We start from the raw sequence: 25,268 nt of genomic DNA, 5'->3' as shown, positions 1-25,268 counted from the left end.
TTTACTCTATTCTTAGATCGTCTGTGTTCTGATGATTGACCAACGGAAATGAATTAGTGCCCATAATCGACATTTGTTCTCGAAATGGCGGTGAAATGACTTCGTTTCAAAATCTCAAGACGTTACAAAACATTGAACCTCATTTTAACTTTATGATTTTAAGTTAAAAAAAATGTTTGTTTGCATAAAATTAAGTCCAAATTGTAGAAATGTTTAAGAAAATTGATACTGGAAGTTCACGTTCCTTATACATTTTTTTCGTATTAGTCACCGTATTGGTCCCGTTCAAAAATCAATATTAACTCTTGATTGATATCGACAATGTCACGTCATTAGTATTGTGTATGCTAATTCATCTGTATTATGACTGATTTCCTCGTATTTTTAGATAATTTAATTTTTGTTCCAACAAATGTTCTAAATAACAACCCTTATCTTCATATACTGATAAACGTTCTTATTTATATTCTTACAAATGTTCTATATAACAGCATTTACCGTACGTGTACTGATAAATGTTCTGATTAACGTTCCTATTGTTTATAAGGGACCTTTTGAAATTTGGTTCTTGTCCGAATTTTCACCCACATTATAACATGTCTGCAGTTTCCTTTCACATTCTAAAATATTCTGACATTGAAATAACGATCATTGATAATAAGTCTTATCAAAATTGAGATAACTCACAAATAGCAGTATAAATATCACCTCAACAAATGCAACTATCAAAATTAGACTGAGCTTTCATATCATAAAATGTCTCCTGTTTTGATGAAACTTTTTGTACTTGCAGTTGTAGGAACTGTTGGTAAGTATATTCATATAATTCATTTAAGGTAGATCACAAGTATATATTTTTTGAGACAGAATTTTTTTTAAATTTGCCAAAATGAAGATTTTACTATGCTCTTTTCAAAAATTTAATAAAAAAGTATGGGTCACCGTGCTATTTTTGAAGCTATGAGTCGTTGAAAATTGCAAAAATTTAGTTAGTTTGTTCATGAAAATACACATTAGTGTGCATAAAATCAATTCTATGAGATATAATTTTGAATTAAATTGTGAGAAGAAAGGTTTCATAATATGTTTTAAGAAAATAAAAAGAAAACATGGTGTCACCGAACAAGTGAAAATAAAAACAATCCCTATTAGACCAGTATAAATTTTGTACTAAAAGAGTTATCTCCCCTGAAATGGCTCATTTGAAAAAAAAATGATTTTAAAACCAAACAAATTGATATTTGTTAAAATATTTTGTATTATACAATTAATTAACAAGTTTTCTTTAAATAGAAAAAAAACATTCTAACCATTGAATTGCAAATCTGTCTCCAAATTTGCAGATTTAGGCATTTAACTAGACCGATTTTGTACTGAGATTGTACAATCCAAGATGGCGGTATACCATCAATCTACCTTAACCTGTTTAATGAATTTCGTCTTAAACTTTGACTGATATAATTAAGTTTATCTGTTCACAACATTCTGAAAACTACGAAATAAATAATATCAATACATACATGTACATGCTTATTTTTTATATTTTTCTATATAAACGGCATCCAACTAGAAACTATGAAACAACTGACTTTTTCAAAATGAACACTTCGCATTTTTCATCCTTCAATCAGTAATATTTCATCTTAAGGCGTTTGCAGGGTCAATACGTTACACACGGGCACGCTCCAACAAAACTAACTTTATTGACAGAAGTGTGCTCACTACACAACAACTACTCAAATTGATTGACGAGTAAGAAAGTATGGAATTTACTTTTATTAAGTTACTAAAATAGAATTGGCAAACCGATACGACATGATTGTGTCTCAACTTATTAGCGACATGTCTGTGTCTGCACTTATATTTAGCGGGATGTTTCTGCTATCTTAGATCCCAAGCTACTATACTACCTATTCATTCTGTAGGTTTACCGATGGTGTCCTATTCTTAGTGATGACATTTAACTGACTGTTGCTTTGCAAGGCCGGAAAACCATACCGAAGACAACTTCTAGGTCGACACTCCGTATCTCAATCAATATCGTGTCCATACAATTCCATAAGTTGTTCATGTTGTTCGGTATTTCCTTTTTTTCTGCTAGATAAACACGAATTGAACTACTGTAGCCTTAATGAACTTCCTTTATGCAAACTATATTCATTATTTATAAATGTAAACGTCCATGGTGAATTATATGACTAGTACGTATTCAATTGTAAAACTGTTTCAGTATTATGCACATGTCCAAATGGATGGAACCATTATGAAGATAAATGTTTCTTTCTAAGCAGGGACAATGAGACATTTGGCAATTCACTGGTATGTTGATATAATGAATAGAAGTCTTACAAGTACTGACATGCTAACAACGTTTAAATTCCATTTTGTATGAACCAAACTCAATCATTTAATACAAATGATTGATATTAACCGCCATGTAGCTGACAGTATAAAAAAGAAGATATGGTAGGATTTCCAATGAGACAACTATCCACAAAAGACCAAAATGACACAAACATTAACAATTATAGGTCACCGTACGGCTGTCAATAATGAGCCAAAACATTTCAAGCTATAACTTGTTTTTAAACTATAAGTCCTCGCAAATAATTCACTGCGTTGTCGTTGTTAAGCCGTTTTGTTTTGGATTTCATCAAACATTTCTATATTTATTTTTCTTCCAACAGTTTTGATGTAGCTCGAACTGAACAAAATTAGGTTCATTGGCAATTCTCAAATGTTAATAAATTCAAGAAATGTAAATAGGCGAAAAGGTTGAAGAAAAAAAAATAATTGAAAGAAACAAGTTGTAATGACCATCCATCACTTTAAGTAAAATCCCAACTTTCATAAACACACCTATGAAAATAAACATCTTTCTCTAATATTTATTATGATATGTCTTTATTTTTTGTCAGATGCTATGTGAAGTGATTGGTCGTCAGTATGGAAGAGCTGCCTCTTTGGCCACTGTTAATGACGCTAAAACACAACAGTTTCTTACAGATTTAATGATCAAAATAAGTAAGAATAAAAATGCAATAAACATTACCACCATGATAAACCAAAACGTTCATTTATTCTTTCTTTGGATCGTTTATTTCTGAAATTAGAAAATGAGCGATCTCGTTTTTCAGACAGTGATGCTTGATTTTCAAAAGAACTAAAGCTTTGTTTTGTTTGGGTCTACATGATAGAAGGAGTCTTTCATATTTCAGGAAGTTTAATTGTATTTGTGTATGATGTTATTTTTTTTTACCTTTGGTAATGTTTACAAAACTGGTTTCAAGCTTTAAACATATAAAACAGCGTTCATTAGTTACATGTAGCATCTACTATTTGCCAAAGTTTAAATTATCTACCACTTCGTTGGTGGCTTTTTAAAGAATTTATGAATTTGCATGCTGGACTGCATAAAAACAAAACACCAATTAGGTCGATAACATAAATAAACGGGTATAAAACAACAGCGAATACACTTTCATACAATATTTCTTCAAAATCAAAAACCGACATTTACACGTTCTGCATAAGCTTGAAATAGTTAAAAATCGTATACAGAAATAAAACTTATTTTTTTAATTTTATGAGTTTCTATTCATGCAATTTGCATAGAAAAAAGATTTCGTCAACAATTTTGTAAATAAGTAATCGTTATATATATCTCCAATAACAATGTTAGTCTGTCTAAAACTATTTTCCTTTGAACTATCAGATTCCATTGGAATGTACATAGGATTAAATGACCTTGTTACTGAAGGGACATTTCACTGGATAGCTAACGGCAAGCAGGCAACGTACTTTAACTGGGGACCAACCCAACCAAACAACAGAGGGGGAAACGAGAACTGTGTAGCTATGAGAGTTGATCCAGTTATAGGTTTCAATTATTCCTGGACAGATGGTCCTTGCACAGTACCAACCACATACATTTGTGAAATGGTGTAAGTATTATTGCCAAGTAATACATTTGACACTAAAATACGGTTGATTCTGTGGACGGATTAAAAACACAAGAATAACAGGTCTTTGTATATTCCCAACCGCATTTGTCATGTTTGTTAAAAGAAATGGAATACATCATACATCTATTTTTTGTGTTTTTTTTTAAATAGCTAAAATAATGGATAACCTGTATTGCTCTTTTGTTTTACATCTTTTGAACCGAGTAATCAACAAATGGTTCGGAATTTAAAATTGCATAATGTCAACAGCCTTTGTTTTTCCTGGAAAATAATATTTTAAATAAACCAGGAGTATCTACAAAAAGGTAGCTTGTTACGACTACAAAAGACTCATTATTGATGCTCAAATCGAGAAGGTAAAAACGTCAAAATAAAGTACGAAGTTGAAGAGCACTACGGACACAAAGTTATTAATAATAATTTTGTCGGTTTTTCCCTTTCTGATTTACATAAACAATAATATGTGTATAATTCCTATCTGGATTGTTTGTTGTATATATAACTGTCAACAAAATGATTTCGTTATCTTAAACCAAGTCAAAATTAGTATACCGCTGTTCAAAAGTCAGAAATATATTGAGAAAAAAAAATCCGGGTTACAAACTAAAATTAAACCGAGGGAAACACATCAACTATAAGAGCAAAACTTATACACATTAGAACACTAAGTTTAACAACAAACACACGACAAAGAAACTCACATAAAAACAAACTATAATTTTCTTTTGTCATTTTTTAAATTATTATTTGGATGGAGAGCTGTCTCTTTGGCACTCACACCACATATTCCTATATTTATATAAGATAACAACTGCCATATTCCTGACTTTTTTAGTAAAATACTTAGAAAAATTACTTACTTCATTACTGATATAAAAAGAACAAGTGATATGATTGGCAAGCAGAAAATGATCCACCACATACTTATTGGCGTTAAGATGTGCATCTAATGATCACCAATAGACCATTAGCAATGCAGAAAATTCATAAATCAAAACGAAATATAGTAGACATTAATATAATTGAAATCTATTACAAATGTAAAATGATTCAACCTCAAACGCTATCGATATTAGGTTTGCTAAAACAAATAACTTAACACCAATTTAATATTATATACACCAACAAAAGGTAATCATTGATGAATAGGTTCCTAATTGGTTCTAAATGCTCATCGTTTTTGCTGTAAGCATCAACTCCTATCAGAAAAGAAATATCCAAATTGAAATAAATTTTGTTAAATCAAATAAGCTGGTGATTTTATTCAAATATTTATCTATTCATTTTAGGGCAGCAGATATTGGAAATCTCCTCGGATAGTGATGCGTGAATTTTATAAACCTTTTACATGTCAGTTTATTTAATAAATTTATTTATTGTTTTTATTTTATTGCTTTATTTGATGAATATTAAGAGTCTCTTCACTTTGATAATACAACAGAGAGCATGCTGAAGAAAACGAGAAAAACATCCGTAACAATGTATGAAGTTGACTAGCTTTATAGCCACGCGGTATTCCCTCAAAGTGTTGTCTGTAGTTGCATTTACAAATGTTGTTTACTTAATATCTTGTGACTGTTGGATTTCAATGATATTAATGTAAACTAAAACTGGTATTGACCTATAATGGTTTACCTTTTTATTAATTGTTATTTGGATGGAGAGTTGTCTCATTGACACTCTCACCTCATCTCCCTATATCTGTTGATGGCTGAGTTGCTCACTACATTTGTCGATACAACGGAACTAAAATCACATTTCATTTAATTATATGTAACTAAAAAAGCTTCTGTAACTCACAATTGTAGTTACAATGCCTCCACCAAGAAGAATATGGCAGTTGTTTATCTAACTCATTATCGATTAATAATGTTTGATTTTGTCAGTTTTGATGGAGTTCCTTTTTTTTTAAATCAACTTCGAGTTTGGTATGTTTGTTATACGTACAAAGTCTATACTGTTCGTCACAGCTAGAATTTATCGCATACATCAACCTTTAACTAAAAAACATTTGTTCTTGTACACTGATAATAGACGTCATACTAAAATCAGAAATATATAAATGAACTAACAAAAGCCAGACTTGCAACAGGCGCAAACATGCGCGGGGTTCAACATGACTTGTGAGATAAACTGTGGGTGTCGTTTGTTTATGTTTTACATATTTGTTTTTCGTTCATCTTTTTGTAATATGAATAAGGCCGTTGGTTTTCTCGTTTGAATTGTTTTATATTGTCTTATCGGGTTTTTTATAGCTGACTTTGCGGTATGGGCTTTGTTCATTGTTGAAGGTCGTACGGTGACCTATAATTGTTAATGTCTGTGTTATTTTGGTCTCTTGCGGACAGTTGTCTCATTGGCAATCATACCACATATTCTTTTTTATATTGTTTGATTGATTTATTACTTTTTATTGTCTCTGGTTCTGGTTTTGTAATTTACAACCGAGTTTGTATATAAATAAATAACCCGATTGGTGCTGCATGTGGATATTCCTTTCATTCCGAGGCAGCTGCAATCACTTCTTATTTGTAGTGGTGTTTTAGTTGCGGAGTTTTTAGTTTTCTAGAGGTGTGTTGTGAAATGTGTACTATTGTTTGTTTGCTGGTCTTTATTTTTGCCATGGCGTAGTCAGTTTGTTAACTAATGCAACATTTGGAATATTTTGCCTCTCTTTTTTATGTTTATATGGATTTTAGATTCGTGCAATAAGAGTTAACTGAATGAAACAAAACGATATTGGCAATTTGACAATAAAACAGTAAAACTACTGTTTAGCACAAATGTTATCTTAAAGTTTATAACTATGTGTAATCAGGTATAACTGTTTATTGCTGTTTAGATTACAAATCATTAACTTATGATTACCATCCTAGAAGAGAGCATTATGGAATATCATGTATATGCAACACCTGCATACGGGATATATATCTCTCATTTGATACGATATTCCCGTGCTTGCATTTCCTATCATGATATTTTGATAGAAGGTTGCTGCTCGCAAGGAAGCTATTAAACCAAGAGTTTCAAATGGTGATTTGAAAAGCATTCCTTCGTAAACTTTACGGACGCCATTACGAGTTGGTTGACTATTATGGAATAACCGTTTCACAAATGATATCGGATATGTTCCTTACGTCGTAAATACAATCCCCTTACCCTTCAGGAGCACCCCTAGTTTTTTGAGGGGTTCTGGTTGCTTATTCTTTAGTTTTCTATGTTTTGTCTTGTGTACTATTGTTTGTTTTTCTTTTTCAGTTTATTGCCATGGTTTTGTCAGTTTATTTTACGATTTATGAGTTTGACTGTCCCTCTGGTATCTTTTGTCTCTTTTTATATAGTGAGAGATATTATGGACATACTTATGCAAATCGTGATACAAGCATGAAATTTGGTATAAAGGTTGACTAAATGGTACTTTTATGAAACCAGCTGCTGGTTATAATTTGTTTTCGTTTTTTCAAGTAAGCCATCTATCATATTGCAATTGGCGTAATATATATAATTGCCTACATCTCCTAAATCCTTTGAAAGCTGTGTTATAGGTATAGTCCAATGTTAGTTATGATAAAATTTAAATACCAGTAACTGAAGTACGATGAAACCATACAGTAATGAAAAAAAGTGACTTCTAGTTTCAAATTGGCGACGAAAACGTAGCAAATGTCATTTTTTATCATTTCAACCAACCTAACAAGAGATTTATCTAACTTTGTTCAGTACAAATACCTAGTTTGGTAAGAAAAACAGGATGCTTTATGCAATAGTTATCTGACAGTTGACAATACACAAACCCTTGCATAAAAGGCCAGAACGGTGGTATTTACGGTAACCAACACAGCTGGATATCTTTTACCCGTATCCATAGGTTCCTGACACGAGGATACAATGGCAACTGTCATTGTTTTATTTAGTATATCAAACCCAGTGTTTTTGTCCTGGTTTATGTACCTGAAAAATGCATAAATCCGGTTGAGCCCAATATGTCCAACGTAATATGCTTCTCTTTTGATGTGCCGCAGAAGAAAACCTCTGGTAGACAGAATAGCCTAAGCGCAAATAATTCAAATTATGCCTCGTTAGCAGCAAATGTTGATGTTGTTGTCGGACATACTTAAGGCAAACAAATACTTCTATGATGTTCATGTTTGTGTCTCAAAATCAAGCGGTAATTTAGAAATACTTCCCATGTCTGCCAATCTGACATTTTCGTTTTGTTGTCCTATTCACAGTTAAAACTACAAGTTGTTAAAGTCTGTAAAGCAAATCCATTACATTAAAGATATAAAGATCACTTCAATGAAAACTTTAAACTGAGTGACACGAATTCCACAAAAAATCAGAGGATGATCTCATGTACACAGAAACATGAGAACTGTTTATCATTACTGAACACCTTGTCGGCATTTTCGCTAATACTTCAGTTATATATTTTATTTTAGATCGAAATAAATTATTGTTAGTAGTGCATCGTAAATCTCTTCAACGGTTTCGGTACTTATACATCCTCTGATTTCAAATGGTTGGCTTTAATCGTTTCCGATGAAAGTTAATCCAGAAAATGCGTCGGACGCATAAAATTTTTACACGTGTTGTTTTCATTTTTTTTTTTTAATTTACAATATCAAGATCAATATTGGTTGATCATCTAATTTTCAATGTCCTAGTGCCTTGAAGACGTTTTAAAACTTGTACAATTACTTCAGTAAACACTCAAAGAGTATTGAAGTTTTAAGGAATATTGACCCATCTTGATTCATCAAGTAATGGAAACAAACCATTTATTGATTGATAGATTCATTATTTGTTAAAGGATAACAAAGGCAAGTCATTGAGAAGACAAAAAATAACAAAGTGACATTAGGTGTTATGTTGACAGCACAATATTTTATTTCATCTGTCAGCCATGTAACTGATGTTTTCAGTGACGATATCTCTTTCTGTCACAGCGTTTTCTTTTTTTAGTAGTGGTTGCCTCGGTTAGTGTTGTAGTTGTAGTGTCTGCTTGGCTAGCTGTTGTTGATTGGTTGGTAGTCATAGGTGGACATCCTTCCGGTATCGAATCGGTTACACTACACGTATCTCTTCCTACACATGATGATGGCAAAGAACACGGAAGGATTCCCGAGGAAGTAACTACAACAATAGTTTGAATAATCATTACCAAGTGAAATAGATAAACATCAAACTGACATTTTTTTAATTCACCGTAATTCAAGTTGGTTATCGTGTTTAATCTCTTGACAATACATGTAACAAAACTTACAGGGAAAATATCGTTATAACTATCACGTTGTCAATCAATACTTTAGTTTTTAATATGCTTAGTGAATTTTCCCCTCTGTTCCTCCTAACACAAGATCTCCCGAAAAAATATGTTTGTTTGTGTTATCAATTTTCATTGCAACCGACAATGTCCACGTGTAGTCAGATGATTTATCATGATATAACATGCATGTTGTCTAATCATGTGTTACTAAGAATATTAATATTGTTTGACTTCGTCTGAAAAGTCACTTCAAAAGCCCTCAGTTTTTTTCAAAACTACAACACGCATAAAGAACGATGTAGTATCTTCTCATTTATATTGTATAAAACATATAGTGCTATGTATACTTGCATGATGCTCCCGGTGCTGTAAGGAAATACAATTTGGTACTTTTTAATCTATTCACATAGGTTTGATATACATGTTTTGTTATTTTCTTGACAGAAGAGAGAGTAAAAACACGGTTAAATGATCAAATTGCATGTAAAATTTAAATTTCCAGTTTCTTAAAAGATATGAATTAGCTTTTTTTTTAAATTCATTTTTCGTTATACGAAGGATTCTCTGATATTTTATCGTATGTTTTTCTATGTTGTGATGTTATGCTATTGTTTCAGAAAAAAGGAGAAGGTTTGGGCCCATTAAAACGTTTAATCCCGCTGCAAATGTTTGCACCTGTCCTAAGTCAGGAATCTGATGTACAGTAGTTGTCGTTTGTTTATGTAATATATACGTGTTTCTCGTTTCTCGTTTTGTTTATATAGATTAGACCGTTGGTTTTTTCCCGTTTGAATGGTTTTACAATAGTAATTTTGGGGCCCTTTATAGCTTGTTGTTCGGTGTGAGCCAAGGCTCCGTGTTGAAGGCCGTACTTAACCTATAATGGTTTAATTTTTAAATTGTTATTTGGATGGAGAGTTGTCTCATTGGCACTCACACCACATCTTCCTATATCTATCTACAAAAGGAACTATAAATATATATATATATATATATACAGTGAAATCATTAATATGTGTTGGATACCAATTTCCGTTGATTTCGAGAGTACAGTGGAACCTCGAATTTTAATGTTCAACGAGTAAAAAGAAATGAAAGCAAACTTCGCCAAAACAACAACATCCATATCCACGAAAAATGCTAGTTTTCCCCAATCAACGAAAGTTGTACCCATGAAAATAAATGAATTCACAGTACGTATATATTTATACCAAACCTGCATATGAATAAGGCTAAAGTGACGGTTCGTGAGGGCAAACACTGACAAAAGAGTCAGAACAATCGTGATTATTTTTCAATAGTATGAACATTTATTTTACAAAGCTGATTTGACAGACTAAATGAACGTATTAATGAGAGGATAAACAGTGGAGAATTTGTTTACCTATAGCTATATATTCAAACGTGAAATTGACAGGAAACCTACAAACTTGACAAAAATCAAAGTTCTCGTCACCATAATCTAAAATTAGAATTATTAAGTATTATTCTGATAACATGGTCAAATTAAAGCAAAGAAGATAAATAACATGACGACGAATTCCTTCGTTTTAGTTTCTCGAGAGTATCACCATCCCAGAAGTCAGCACTTCTTTGTTGATTTGAGTTATCATTTATATATATGTTTATAATTATAAATTAACTGTTAACAAAACATTGAATGTTTGAATTACTAATGCTTTTCTACCTCACGAATAAATTACCTTTGCTGTATTTGGCAAAACTTTTAGAAATTTTGGTCATCAATGGTCTTCAAAACCATACTTTATTGATCTTTTTAGCATATTTTTATTGAATGTCACTTGAACAATTCAAGCGAGAAAACTGACGGCTTAATTTAAATACAAAATATTGAACGAAATATCTCATGCCGTAACTAACGAAAACAACAGAACAACATTTCCCCTGGAGAAGGACAAAAGAGAGGAGAAAGATACAAGAGAGACATTCAAACTCATATATCGAAAATATGCTGGCAACAACATGGGCTAAAAAGAAAAAGAAAAAAAGACAAATAATAGTACAAAAACACAACATACAAAACTTAAGACTAAGCATCACGAACACCAACAGAAAGAGGGGTGATCTCATGTGCCTCGAAAGGGTGAGTTGATCATGCTCTTTATGAAACAGATTTTCCATAACGATAAACCAACGCGTAATCGCGTTTGAAACATTTACGAGGGATGATTTCAAATTCTTCAATTGCAACTCTTAGTTTAAAAGCTTTCTAGTGAACAGCTACCCTTTAGCAAGGAAATTATGACAGGAAATACAAGCCCGGGGATAACGTTTCAATATTGTCTATTTTTAGTTGTTAATCAAGATATGAGGCAGACTTAACTGCATCTGTTGTAATCATTATCTTTAGTTCGATGAAATATGCGTTCAACATAGTCAGCAAATTTTGAACTATTGAGACAGAGAACATCATCTATATAGCGGAAAGTAATGATACCAATTATTGCTAACTTCTCTTGTTTCTTCCTTAGCAGTTCGTATGAAGTCAGACTCATAAGAATAAAGATAAAGAAACATGTCCGCAAAAAGAGGGGCACAGTTGGTTCCCTAACTTTGAACAAGCACATACAGAATGTATCGTGGTTAAACTAGGCTTCAAAAGCTGCCCTAATCCGTTACAGTTATACATAGAATATTGAAATCTAAAACGTTACAACAGACACGTCCAATAAAGGAAATACCAATAGTGAACGAACTATCAACCCTTTTGTATTTTTAATTTTAATATGAAGTTTCCAATGTAAAAATAAAATATCTTAATGTTCGAAAGGATCGTTTTTACCGTCTCTATTTTATTTACTTCAAGTAAGTTCCTTGGGAATTCAACGGGTCTTTACTGAATTTGGTCAACATGTTATTCATTACAGTACTAGTATAAGTCTGCTATTTAAGGTGCGCAATTAATATCCATACGAGTACCTACAACATGTCAGTAAACGTTATTGTCAAAACGTAAAATAATATTATCAAGGAATTACAAGCTTCAATAATAATTAGTACACCTATAATAGGCACAATACCGTTGTTGTAGGACAATCATATGGTACCATCAGTTCAGTGAATTGTACTTGTTAAATTATTATTAATTGAGTACAGACGATTCAGGAACGATTTGTTTCGAATTTTTACATAACAATAAAAAAAAAATCCAATTTAAGTTAAGAGTGGGTTACTTGGGAAGGAGGGGGCAGTTAAAAACTGTTTGAATTAAGTTTTTGATTCTATATTAAACTTTTGATGTCGTGCCTAAAGAGTGTCAGATATTTACATAATATGGTATTTTTTACAGTAATCGAGTCCATTATACTAAGTGTGATAGCTTTTGACAATACTCTACCATCAAAATTCCTAAAAAGTGTGATTGTTTTCAATTGTTACTTACTGCCAATTGCAAAATTGACTTGAGTTGTGTTCCCACTGCTTTTGAAGTCAAACACATAACATTGGTACACGTTATTGTCCCTGAATATAAAGATAGATACACTTATTACACTAGTTGCAATGAATTACATAGATTTCCCAGTTGATAAAAAAAACGATAATTTAACAAAACTGCGTTTATTTCACTCCTCTGACGTCATACAACAATAGGCGTTGACAAGACGTCGATCGATGACGTCCGATCAAAAAACAGTATGAATTCGTAAAAAAATTGCTTACATGTTTAACTTTAATTTGATAAAAAAAACATTTACCAATTAAAAAATAACTAAAGAATCAAATTATCAAAAAATATTCAACTCGTGACCCAACAACACTGATAATTAACACATGCACAGTCGTGACTTACTCGTTGAATATTTATCTCTTCTCGATTTATCCGATTAGTTATGCTATACAGAATATTGTGTATCGATTATGTTTGCAATTTCTAACAACGAAGAAACTTTGAAGTGACATAAACTACGAAATCGAAATAAAGATTAAAGAATGATTATCTTATATTCTAACATTTAAAATAGTAACTGGTGTGTAATAAAAGTTCCATGAAAACAATCAAAGTAGTAAACTTTTACCAAACTAAGCTCAAAATAGTTATATATATATATATATAATAAAAACTATAAAACAAATTCCCATACGTTTCGGCCATTACGGCCTTCTTCATTGGAATAAATTACAACATTGAAACAACAATTACATCACTTGGATACATTACGTTATAATAACTTTTATGACGTTCATTTGCCGCGTTTTTCGCTTTTTCAATATAAATATATTTATCATCGTTCATACATTGTGTTGAGTCCTTCAGGTTCTAGAGTTTTTAATTTTTTTTATCCAAAAGGTTTCTTTAGTTTTTCTGTAAGTTTCTGTCCCAAATACTCTTTCTATGGCGGTAACTTTTAAATTTGTTATTGAATGATTGTTCTGAATGAAATGGTTGGCTACTGGATCTTCTGTTTTCTTTGTTCGTATTTTTGAAAAGTTCAATAGCATTCGTTGATATAGTGTATCACCCGTTTGTCCTACATATATAACTTTTTCACATTTTGTACAATTAATCGCATATATCACGCCTACGGTTTTACAATTTATTTGTCCCTGAATGGTATATTCTTTGCCGGTGTTGTCACAAAATACCTTGGTTTCATTTAAATGTGAGCATAGTGCACATTGTTTACCACATGGTCCACATCCATTAGTTTGCTTATAAAATAATACATTATGCTTTTTGTGTACTAAGATGTCTTTTATGTTGTTATCACGTTTAAATGCCACGATAGGCGGATCGGGAAATATTTTCTTTAGTCTTTCGGATTGATGGAGAATTTTAAGATTTTTTCTAAGAATGGAATGTACATTTGGAAGCGCATTGGAAAAAGTAATTACTAAAGGTACCCTGTTGTTTTCTTTCTTCTGTTTGTACTTTAATAGATCTTCTCGGTTTAATTTGTCGACTTTCTTCAATTGAACTTCAGTGGACGAGTTATTGTATCCACGTTCTTTTAGGTGCGTTTTTATTTCTTCTCTTCTTGTTTTGTAATCTTCTTCTGCTGAGCAAATTCTTTTGACACGAATGCCGAGTCCATATGGTATAGCATTTTTTACAGAGTTTGGATGGCTTGACGACACATGTATGTATTGGTGTTTATCTGTTGATTTTGTATAAAGATCTGTTTTAAGTTGTCCGTTTTCTATGTGTACAAACACATCAAGAAATTCAATTTTTTCAGTTGAGTAACGCATTTCTGTTTTAATTCGCGGATGCAAACTGTTTGACATTTCGTGAAATTTTTTTAATTCATCTAAACCATGTTCCCATATCCCCCAGATGTCATCAACATATCTCCAATATGAAAATGGTTGTAAATTGCTGTTTTGAAATAAATTTTCTTCCCATTGTCCGAGGTAGGTGCAAGCATAATTCATGCCTAGATGGGAACCAATAGCTGTTCCTTCAGTATGGGAACATGGTTTAGATGAATTAAAAAAAATTCACGAAATGTCAAACAGTTTGCATCCGCGAATTAAAACAGAAATGCGTTACTCAACTGAAAAAATTGAATTTCTTGATGTGTTTGTACACATAGAAAACGGACAACTTAAAACAGATCTTTATACAAAATCAACAGATAAACACCAATACTTACATGTGTCGTCAAGCCATCCAAACTCTGTAAAAAATGCTATACCATATGGACTCGGCATTCGTGTCAAAAGAATTTGCTCAACAGAAGAAGATTACAAAACAAGAAGAGAAGAAATAAAAACGCACCTAAAAGAACGTGGATACAATAACTCGTCCACTGAAGTTCAATTGAAGAAAGTCGACAAATTAAACCGAGAAGATCTATTAAAGTACAAACAGAAGAAAGAAAACAACAGGGTACCTTTAGTAATTACTTTTTCCAATGCGCTTCCAAATGTACATTCCATTCTTAGAAAAAATCTTAAAATTCTCCATCAATCCGAAAGACTAAAGAAAATATTTCCCGATCCGCCTATCGTGGCATTTAAACGTGATAACAACATAAAAGACATCTTAGTACACAAAAAGCATAATTTATTATTTTATAAGCAAACTAATGGATGTGGACCATGTGGTAAACAATGTGCACTATGCTCACATTTAAATGAAACCAAGGTATTTTGTGACAACACCGGCAAAGAATATATCATTCAGGGACAAATAAATTGTAAAACCGTAGGCGTGATATATGCGATTAATTGTACAAAATGTGAAAAAGTTATATATGTAGGACAAACGGGTGATACACTATATCAACGAATGCTATTGAACTTTTCAAAAATACGAACAAAGAAAACAGAAGATCCAGTAGCCAACCATTTCATTCAGAACAATCATTCAATAACAAATTTAAAAGTTACCGCCATAGAAAGAGTATTTGGGACAGAAACTTACAGAAAAACTAAAGAAGCCTTTTGGATAAAAAAATTAAAAACTCTAGAACCTGAAGGACTCAACACAATGTATGAACGATGATAAATATATTTATTTTGAAAAAGCGAAAAACGCGGCAAATGAACGTCATAAAAGTTATTATAACGTAATGTATCCAAGTGATGTAATTGTTGTTTCAATGTTGTAATTTATTCCAATGAAGAAGGCCGTAATGGCCGAAACGTATGGGAATTTGTTTTATAGTTTTTATTATACAATCATTCAGAGACTTTATGTATATATATATATATATAAACGAGTCTAAATAGAAAACTACGTTCAAACCTATGATTGCGTTGGATAAAAATCGCATTTTTTTTATACGTGTGCATGTCAAACAAATTTCGTTGTAGAAGGGTCTAAAAACAGCACAAACAACATTTTCCAAAAGACCAAAAAAGTGAAAAAGTATATTTCAACAAAACGCATTTGACTAACAGGTCGAACAACTGATGTTCTTTAACCCTGCTGACAGCTGTCATTGACGATTGCCAAATAAAATTGATTACAAGATGTAACAAAATGGATCTGAATATAAATATAATACGTCACAGAAAAAAAAATTGTTAACTTGTGGCTACGACTTTGTGCCACAAACATTCGATGTCAATATTTCTTTAGTACACCAGATCTAGATTTCGACAAAATATGTCTCTTCAGTGATGTTAGGGATCGAAACGGTATTTGGAAGGCCATATAATGTACACTCAATTTAAGATTGACTCTTGAATTTTAAGAGACAATATAGGATGAACGGATCATATAAACCGGAGGGAAAATATGATACATGCCCAAACAAAAAATATAAACGAGTCTAAATTGAAAACTACGTTCAAACCTATGATTGCGTTGGATAAAAATCGCAATTTTTATACGTGTGCATGTCAAACAAATTTCGTTGTAGAAGGGTCTAAAAAAACACAAACAACATTTCCCAAAAGACCAAAAAAGTGAAAAAGTATATTTAAACAATATATATATATACAACTCGTCTAAACATCAACCCAACAATGTTAGATCTGTAAATTTGCTTTCGCAAATTTTTGGTTCTTTCCTCGCCGGGATTCGAACCCATGCTACTGTGATATCGTGACACCAAATCGCCTGCACTGCAGCCGTCCCGCTAGACCACACGACCACCTGGGCTCTCAAAAAAAGAGCTTTCGGTGGGCATGTGTTACCTTTCCACGTCAGTTTTAACCTAGCGGCGTACTACAGTACATGATATATAAGGCATGAAGATGTTATTGTTACAGATCAGCTAAATTATCTATAGTAAAGGATCATACAAATTAATGTAAGATACAGTCACAGAAAATAATTATATTCATAAGTACGTCTGAGTCAGTGACAACCCTACAACAGATGTATCCATCGGATCGCCATCAATGATGGTGATACAAGGCTGTGTACATAATGTATATACAACTCGTCTAAACATCAACCCAACAATGTTAGATCTGTAAATTTGCTTTCGCAAATTTTTGGTTCTTCCCTCGCCGGGATTCGAACCCATGCTACTGTGATATCGTGACAACAAACCTGTATGTTCTTTCAATAGTTGGCATTGTTTATTAAATTGAATATTATTTTGAAAAATAAATATGTATTACATGTAATAAAAAGGTAAACAGACTATTAAAGTTACCTTAAAATGAGGAATCTTCCTGCACGGCGAAAACATGTTGTATTCCTGATTGTTCCAACTATATTCAATGAACTAGAGATTCCGTCGTTGTCAAAAGACCAATTCCCAAGACGAAAACCATTGCCTTCAAAATGAATGTTGAATGTTTGACCTCTCAACTCACAAGGAAACTCACAGTTGGCTTGACCTGCGAAAAAAAAACACTGGTTATTTTCATCTCCATTTATAAATTTAAATTCTACAATCGAAAGTAAATGATCGAAAGTAAACTTGAATGGGACCTTTCTTGAATGCAAATGAGGTGTCCTTATCAGCTAGGTGGGTTCTTTTTTCGCATGATAAAATGTCTTTTTGTTGATGTTTCGTTGATATACCTATTAATTCGTTTTACTTCAATATTAGATTCATTGAGGAGAATACAATAGTTGGCAAAGGTACCAGGATTAAAATTGAATACACCAGACCAGCGTTCTGTCTACAAAAGACTCATCAGTGACTCTCAAAACAAAATGTTTATAAAGCCAAACAAGTACAAAGTTAGAGAGCATTGAAGACCAAAAATTCCAAATAGTTGTGCCAAATACGGCTAAGGTAATCTGTTCCTGGGATACAAAATCCGTAGTCTTTCGCAAAATTCAGAGTTTTGTGACAGAAAATTTATCGAAAAGACCATATAATTAGTATTCATGTCAACACCGAAGTGCTGACTACTGGGCTGGTGATACCCTCGGGGACGACACGTCCACCAGCAGTAGCACCGACCCTAGTCAAAGGAACCAGGATTCGTCTACATAAGACTCATCAGTGACGCTCAACACACTAAGCAAATTAAGGTCATAGGAATCAAGACAGTCTCGTATATTTTTTTATTTTATTTAAGATGATATATGGCATTTAAACAATATTGCGTGTTTCGTGATCTCTTTTTAGGTTGATATATTGGGGAAGGGGAAATGTGTTATATCAAAATTTGTAAAAAACTAGCAGTGACTAAAACATAGTCCAAGGACAACATGAATTAAATTTAGTTATAAATCGTCCTCACCCAAAGATCTGATCCTTGCTCAATTTTGATTATACTTTATGGCAATGTTGTTTTATATGCCCTTCATTTGTTTGAAAATTTTTTTGGATTTCAAATAGTGTTGACCTGAGCATCTCTTAAGATACATTTATTGTGAGAATGCGAATCTAGTGTATCAATGTTTGATCAGTGAATGGTAAAAGATTGGTGGTAAAATCTGAATTGTATAATTGAACAGTACAAGTAGGTAAATTCCTGATACAGAATCAAGATGAGCTATTGGTTTTTGTTCTGTTAATTATACATGTTATATGAATTTAAATATCTTATATATACATCATTCAGACGAAGTATATTTGTACAGTTATATTTTGCATTGAATGAATAAGCGTTATTTACCTATATGGAGTTATTTTCTTTCAGAACGTCAGGTCATTCTTTTTCAGAATCAACCCGGACGATACCATGTATCAATGGTTTATGCTCCAAGGCATAAAATAATGACCTGTGTAAGGTCATTATTTTCCTTGATAAACATGCAATCTATAATTTACTTCAAACATTTATTCGTCTAATAGTTTTTTGTTGCCGATTTGGAAATTTATTTTCTAAAGTTCAACCGATGATAGATGTAAACGAAATCGTCATCGTAAACCCGCAATTTAATTTTAGAAACAAAATAACGTGAAGTTTTGTTGATTTATCGCTATAATAAAGAAACATTATCATATAGGTCAGATGAATTTTAATGTAGACTTTCATTAAAATAAATCCAGATTTAACACATTCGTGTGTAAGATATTGAAAATCTTATTGAGTCAATTTGAATAGGTTGATTTGTTTTTGGTTGCTTGCTTAACGTCCAGTGGCAAATATTTCAGGCATGTTCAGAACGATACACACTGAATAGGAAATCATATTGTGACCTACATGTATTTATATTGTTATTCGTGTCAGTTCTTAACTTTTTAAAATTGATGTATACTTTTTACTCTATCAAATGATCAACTTATATTCTATTGAATAACATTAACGTAACTCACGAAAGGGTCGGGTGCGGAGGGTATATAATTTTATCCTGATTATCTTTAAATACAATGTATTGCTATTCGAGAGACAATCTTTCTGAATTTTTCTTTCGATTCAAGTAAAATGTTTAAATAAATAACAACTTTTCCGCGATAGAAGTAACATAACAAATAGAAAAAAAAAAACCTCCCCTTTTTCCATAAGCTAAGTGGTACAATAATTAACTTACAATGTGTCTTGTATTTGTCATACACCGTTATCGGATGGCAACAATACATTTGTGTCTTACTTCATTCAGTAACAGTAATATTTTTATTGTGTACGGATAATAATTTTTAAAAGTTTTATATCTAAATTATTTAGTGAGTTTTATTTCACATTTTAAAAGAGCCGCAGGGGGTATTTAAACCTGAACGCATTAGAAAGGAATATCCCACTTTTAAGTGTTGTCGGTAAAAAAGGATACTAAATTTTACAAATCTTTATTAAATTAATATTTTTGACGGTATATAAGTCAGATAATGCATATTTTAAGGTTTTTCCTGTCTTGGAACTCATCTCGGGGTGTCAGAATTGTTCAAAGAAAGACCTCCCTCCGGTCGGTCTTTCATTTAATCAATTCTGACACCCCTCGGTGTGTTCTACGACAAGAAAAACCTTAAAATATGCATTATCTATAACATAATCTTTGACACTATTTTTTTTGACAGAATACACTTTATAATCACGGCATACCTTTCACCTTATTAGTGCTTACATGAAATGTCTAATTATCAGTCTATGGAAGAAGCGTATCGATAAAAACTTTTCTTATATCAATGAGCGATATTGTCTAATATCAATAGTAAATATGCAGACATTTCATGCGGAAAGTGTTGTTTTCGGCAACGAAACATTAAGAAAATACTCACTTTAAAACTAATTGTTCAAATATAAACAACAATTGAGTCTAAATATTCATTCAGAAGTTAGTTAGAAAGCCAAAGTTTATGTCCGTGTAAAATTTGAAGTGCTGTGTTTTTCTTATATACATAAATAAATACTTTTAAAATATCAATGCGATACTTTTAAAATATCATAGCGGTGTTTTTGTTATATCGATATTAGTAATTATTAGTATTAATATTTGACTGCTGTATCCATATTTTGACAATTTTACCTATTATGACTGTTTTGTTCATACATCGTTGTAAATATGACAGAATTCGATGATACTGTCATACACGTGACAGGTTTAGCGCAATATAACCAGGTTCAATCCACCATTTTCAAAATTTGAAAATGACAGTACGTACCGATGGGGTTTAATAAACAATGTCGTAATCAAATAGCTAAGCATCAAAATCATTGTTCACATATATATACATGTACATGTATAACATTTAGCAAATCTATATTGAACGCACCGAAATAATATATATCAGATATGCTCGCAACGCATGCATGGAAGACTTTATTTATTGAAAACAATGAAACTAACTTTTGACAAAGATGAATAATACTGTCCTCGTTCATATTGATTCGACAAAATTTGGCCTGTGCATATTTGAATCTCCTTGTTTTATATAAATTAGACTGTTGATTTTCCTGTTTGAGTGGTTTAACACTAGTATTGTTTTTGGTTCCTAAATAGCGTGGTGTTCGCTGAGAGCCAAGGCTCCGTGTTTAAGGCTCTACTTTGATCTATAATGGTTTACTTAAAATAAACTATTACTTTGATGGAAAGTTCTCTCATTCGAACTCATGCACCATCTTCTTAGTATATCTATAAATCTTATATCAGATAAACCCCTTATAAATCACTGCTTTCCTGTCCTTCAAAACGTCATTTGGGTGCTGAATCTTTTGTTAAGTGCAATAAAAACAAACACACTTCCAAAGCTTTAAAGGTAACGACAGTTATGATGGTACAAGAACAATTACGTCAATAAAAATACCAAATAAACAGCACTGAACGATCCAAATGTATAAAAATAGAAAAAAATAAATACACATTTCTAACGTCAACAGACATTTACATCTTATTCATTTGTTTTCTAAACATTTTTATGTTGTATTCATTGAAGAAATGAATTTATAACACGCGATACGGATTGTTATTTAAACGATCGATTACTAGTCAAAAACGCAAGTAAAATCTATGTGGTAACAAAGCAACGGAATGCCCTCACGGTCATCGCGATGTAAAAGAGCGTCCAGGCGGCGAGCTGATTATGTTCATAGTAATATCGATTTACCAACGGGGAAAGTCTTTGATATTAAAAAAAGAACTGTTTTCCTTCTCAATATTTTTTCTATGTTAATAATAAATACATTTTCTTTTTGACAAGATTTTTGATTTTCGTTGTATCTGAAGTTGTTCGATTTATAGTCTGGGGCAACTCAGTTGGTATCTTCAAAGTTCGGGACATCACCATTTGTACATTTTAATTTGTTTGGAATATTAATTTTACCATTTGAATATTTATTGTTATTTGGAGCTGTATTGGATTGGACTGTTTGAAAGAATGTTTTTTTCAAGTAATGATATGTATGGTCCGCAACGAAGTTGTCGGTGCCATATAGCTTTACCCTTGTTCGAAATTCCGTCATTCCGAAATTCCGTAATATCAAAATTCCGTCATTCCGAAATTCCGTAATTTCGAAATTCCGTAATTTCGAAATTCCGTCATTCCGTAACAAACCATTATACGGAGTTTTTTTTTAAACGCCTTCATATATTGAGCTGATTTTTGTGAGTTAACCATGATGAGTTACAGATCAAGGTTAATTTGTGTTCTGCTTGGCTAATTTTTGCAGAAATTTGTACGGGATTTGGACTTTGATAAATTGTTGAAAATCTCAGTTATACAGATTTATGCTAAATGCTTTCTGATATTTGACTGATTTTGTTTTTGTATGTGAGCTAACTTTGATGATTTGCAGATGACATTTAAAATTGTTTTGCTCCGCTAATTTTGGCCAAAATTAAGGGTTAACAACTTCGAAAATTGTTGAAAATCACAGTTATACTGACTCTTTTTCTATACGCCTGTAGATTTTGAGCTGATTTTTAACATGTGAGACTACCATCATGTTTGTGTCCACATTTGTTATTGAAATTGCAGATTTTTCAACATTTCAAGACGGGACAATTCGTGTTGCTTTGACATATCTAGTTTTTGTCTCTTCGATATTACCCATGTGGATAGGCTATAGCAGTGTGACCTCAAGGGCAGATCCAGCCGTTTTCAAAAGGGGGTTCCAAACTTAGGATAAGGGGGCAGGGTCCAACCATATGTCCCAATTCAAATGCATTGATCGGCCACTGGACCTACTAGTATATTAGAATCTAATAGGTTGGTAGTCTATTTACAACCGCATTTAAATTCCACCATTGCATCATCACTTCAAACAGAATTAGTCGGTTAAACCATGTGATTGAAAACAATAGACTGAACAGGTTGTTAACACTTTCGAATATCAATAGGGTCAAGCAACATTTTTAAAATGATAAGATGGTGTAAGCGTTAATTTTGTTACAGATACGAAATTTTAGTGATATTGATCCTCAAACATTAAGCCGGTCATGAACTAAGTTTGGGAATTATGTTTGCGGTTCTTTTGACATGCATTGTGACGTGTCATCGTTTTAATTCTATATTAGAAAACTATAGCAGTTATATTAGAAAAGTATCGCATTCATAAATTTTTGATATTAAAAAAATATCGCAAGATATAAGACACACATCGCATTGATATTTTAAAATATAGCAGTATCTTTGACTTATAGGCGATTTTGACTTATGCAACAATTGAATTCATCTCAATTGCATTCCACATAATTTGCTACATGATATTAATTGAATTTGTACATCTACAAATGATAAATCGTGCATTTCTGTCTCATTTATTTAACAATTCAATTTTCTCGTTTAAATACACCTTGCTTGGTATAACTTAAATTAATTCATGGAAATTATTCAGCAGACGTATGTCTTGTTAAATGTCAGCCTGTTTTAAGAAAAGAATCATTACTTTATACCGAGAAATCTTCGTTCTTTCATAAAAATGTAAACTTCGTCTGAGATTTCCCACAATGCAACTCGTTGATAAAAGACAATATCGCTCATTGATATAAGAAAAGTTTTTATCGTAACGCACCTTCCATAGACTGATTATGTGTTACTGTTTCCACAAAGGACAACAAAAGTAAGCAATGCGCATTACTGGTATGCAATTTGCGTCTCAAATTTAAATGAAATTCAAAACAAATTTGTGTGTTTGATAACTTGAGTATTTATCCCTATGTATAGTAAGTTCTTACCTTTAGAGACAAAAGATGATATAACAATGGTTATCCATACTTTCAAATACATGTTAAGATTAATTCGAAGCAGATATACATGTACATGTACATATAAGACTATTTAATAAATGTAAATCAATTGAAATGATGTGTTGCTTGGTAATGATTTTATCTGATGATTCGTTCTTTTTTTAAATACTTTTCAACCATCTGTTACATAACAAACAACGTTCAATCAAGGAAGTGTGTACTTTAATAATGATGATTTGTGCTAATTTTTATGCTTGTATCATCCTTTGTAAAATTCTCTTGATGTTACTTTCTAATTTCTTCCACTTCTATGCGGGTATATAGATTTACAAATTAAGGCGCAAACATGGTCAGTTTTGGTTGATACGGTATCAAAACTACTGAAAAGTTGTTGCGTATCAGTTTTGAATAGAAGGAGGACATGCTGGCACGTAAAATGTATGCAAACAAAATTTTATTGTTATTGTATTGCAATACTGCTGTAATATACATTAAATCCTGACATAAAAAAAACATGGCTGATTTACTATGCGGGTACATAGATTTACAAATTAAAGTGCACATATGGTCAGTTTTGGTCGATGCGGTCAAATAATTTTATAAAAATTGAAATATTTTTGATTGTGGCAACATAGTTCATGGACGTATAACTAACATATCATATACGTCCCTGCATAGATATACATAATAAAGTGCAAATATGGTTGAAATTGATAGGTATTGGAAAATATATTCATTGCCCGTTATCATTGTAACTGAGATTGTTTTTTAATTAATATATAAAAAAGAAGATGTGGTATGATTGCCAACGAGACAACTATCCACAAAAGACCAAAATTACACAAACATTAACAATTATAGGTCACCGTACGGCCTTCAACAATGAGCAAAGCCCATACCGCATATAGTCAGCTATAAACGGCCCCGATAAAACAATTTCAGATCACAGATAAATTTGTGTAACAAGTAACGGTTTATGCTTTATGCGTACTTTATTTTCAAATATTTGTATTTAATCCTGTTTATAAAACGGAAGTAAAAACTATGCTTTATTTTCGATGTTTATACTTCGAAAAGAGAATATTAAAACATATTTTTAAAAGATCTATGTTGAGTGGTCCTGGTTACAAGCTAACATGATATTGAGCAGACCAGTCAAAAGTTAAATTGGGAACAGGTCTGGTTTCGATCGGAATATACAAAGCAAAAGTTAAACGTTAACTTTATGGCAGGACTGGTTTCAAAGTTAACTTATTTTAACTTTATGGCAGGACTGGTTTCAAATGTAACTTATTTTGACTTAAAGACAAGACTGGTTTCGAATTCAACTTCCCATAACTAATAACAAGATTGGTTCGAAGTTAAGTTTGATCAATAGCAGACCTGTTTCCAAGTTTACCTATTGGCCAACTAAAATAGTCCTTGGACCAAGTCCGCTTTTCAAGTTAACTTGATTTTGGTCCTAGGACTGGTCAGAGCAGTCCTAAATCCGGTCACAGGTTAACTTTGACCAGTCCAGATGACTGGTAATCAAGTTAACTTGCTGAACAGGTTAGGACTGCACCCATCTGTAAAGATATCAATGGAA

General features: G+C 32.1%; 2 protein-coding genes across 2 annotated transcripts; one reads left to right on the top strand and one right to left on the bottom strand.

Moving 5' to 3' along the window:
• The first annotated feature begins 756 nt into the window (after positions 1-756).
• Positions 757-5,285, top strand: LOC134726169 (perlucin-like protein). The gene is made up of 5 exons (XM_063590571.1): positions 757-808; positions 2,231-2,319; positions 2,919-3,024; positions 3,716-3,944; positions 5,255-5,285. The coding sequence occupies exons 1-5, from the start codon at positions 757-759 to the stop codon at positions 5,283-5,285; spliced, it is 507 nt and encodes a 168-aa protein (XP_063446641.1).
• Positions 5,286-8,729: 3,444 nt separating this feature from the next.
• On the bottom strand, positions 8,730-23,789 carry LOC134724657 (uncharacterized). The gene is made up of 6 exons (XM_063587812.1): positions 23,669-23,789; positions 17,310-17,496; positions 12,638-12,717; positions 10,619-10,696; positions 9,586-9,600; positions 8,730-9,101 (listed from the first exon to the last, which is right to left on the bottom strand). Exons 1-6 carry the CDS (start codon positions 23,718-23,720, stop codon positions 8,887-8,889), a joined length of 627 nt encoding a protein of 208 aa, XP_063443882.1. The 5' UTR covers positions 23,721-23,789; the 3' UTR covers positions 8,730-8,886.
• Between the last annotated feature and the right edge of the window lie 1,479 nt (positions 23,790-25,268).

The sequence above is a fragment of the Mytilus trossulus genome, chromosome 7, assembly GCF_036588685.1.
Source record: "Mytilus trossulus isolate FHL-02 chromosome 7, PNRI_Mtr1.1.1.hap1, whole genome shotgun sequence".
Taxonomy (NCBI): domain Eukaryota; kingdom Metazoa; phylum Mollusca; class Bivalvia; order Mytilida; family Mytilidae; genus Mytilus; species Mytilus trossulus.
This window is presented reverse-complemented; position numbering and strand designations above follow the sequence as displayed.

What these genes read in the sequence shown, in the direction of transcription:
- LOC134724657 (XM_063587812.1), bottom strand. Translation starts at nt 23,720, where the DNA reads ATGTATTTGAAAGTATGGATAACCATTGTTATATCATCTTTTGTCTCT. An exon ending in GGAAGATTCCTCATTTTAAG is followed by an intron (nt 12,718 to 17,309) that starts GTAACTTTAATA and finishes CTTTATATTCAG; the next exon opens with GGACAATAACGTGTACCAAT. An exon ending in AGTCAATTTTGCAATTGGCA is followed by an intron (nt 10,697 to 12,637) that starts GTAAGTAACAAT and finishes TTCTAATTTTAG; the next exon opens with ATTATGGTGACGAGAACTTT.
- LOC134726169 (XM_063590571.1), top strand. Translation starts at nt 757, where the DNA reads ATGTCTCCTGTTTTGATGAAACTTTTTGTACTTGCAGTTGTAGGAACT. An exon ending in AGATTTAATGATCAAAATAA is followed by an intron (nt 3,025 to 3,715) that starts GTAAGAATAAAA and finishes TTGAACTATCAG; the next exon opens with ATTCCATTGGAATGTACATA. An exon ending in ACATACATTTGTGAAATGGT is followed by an intron (nt 3,945 to 5,254) that starts GTAAGTATTATT and finishes TATTCATTTTAG; the next exon opens with GGCAGCAGATATTGGAAATC.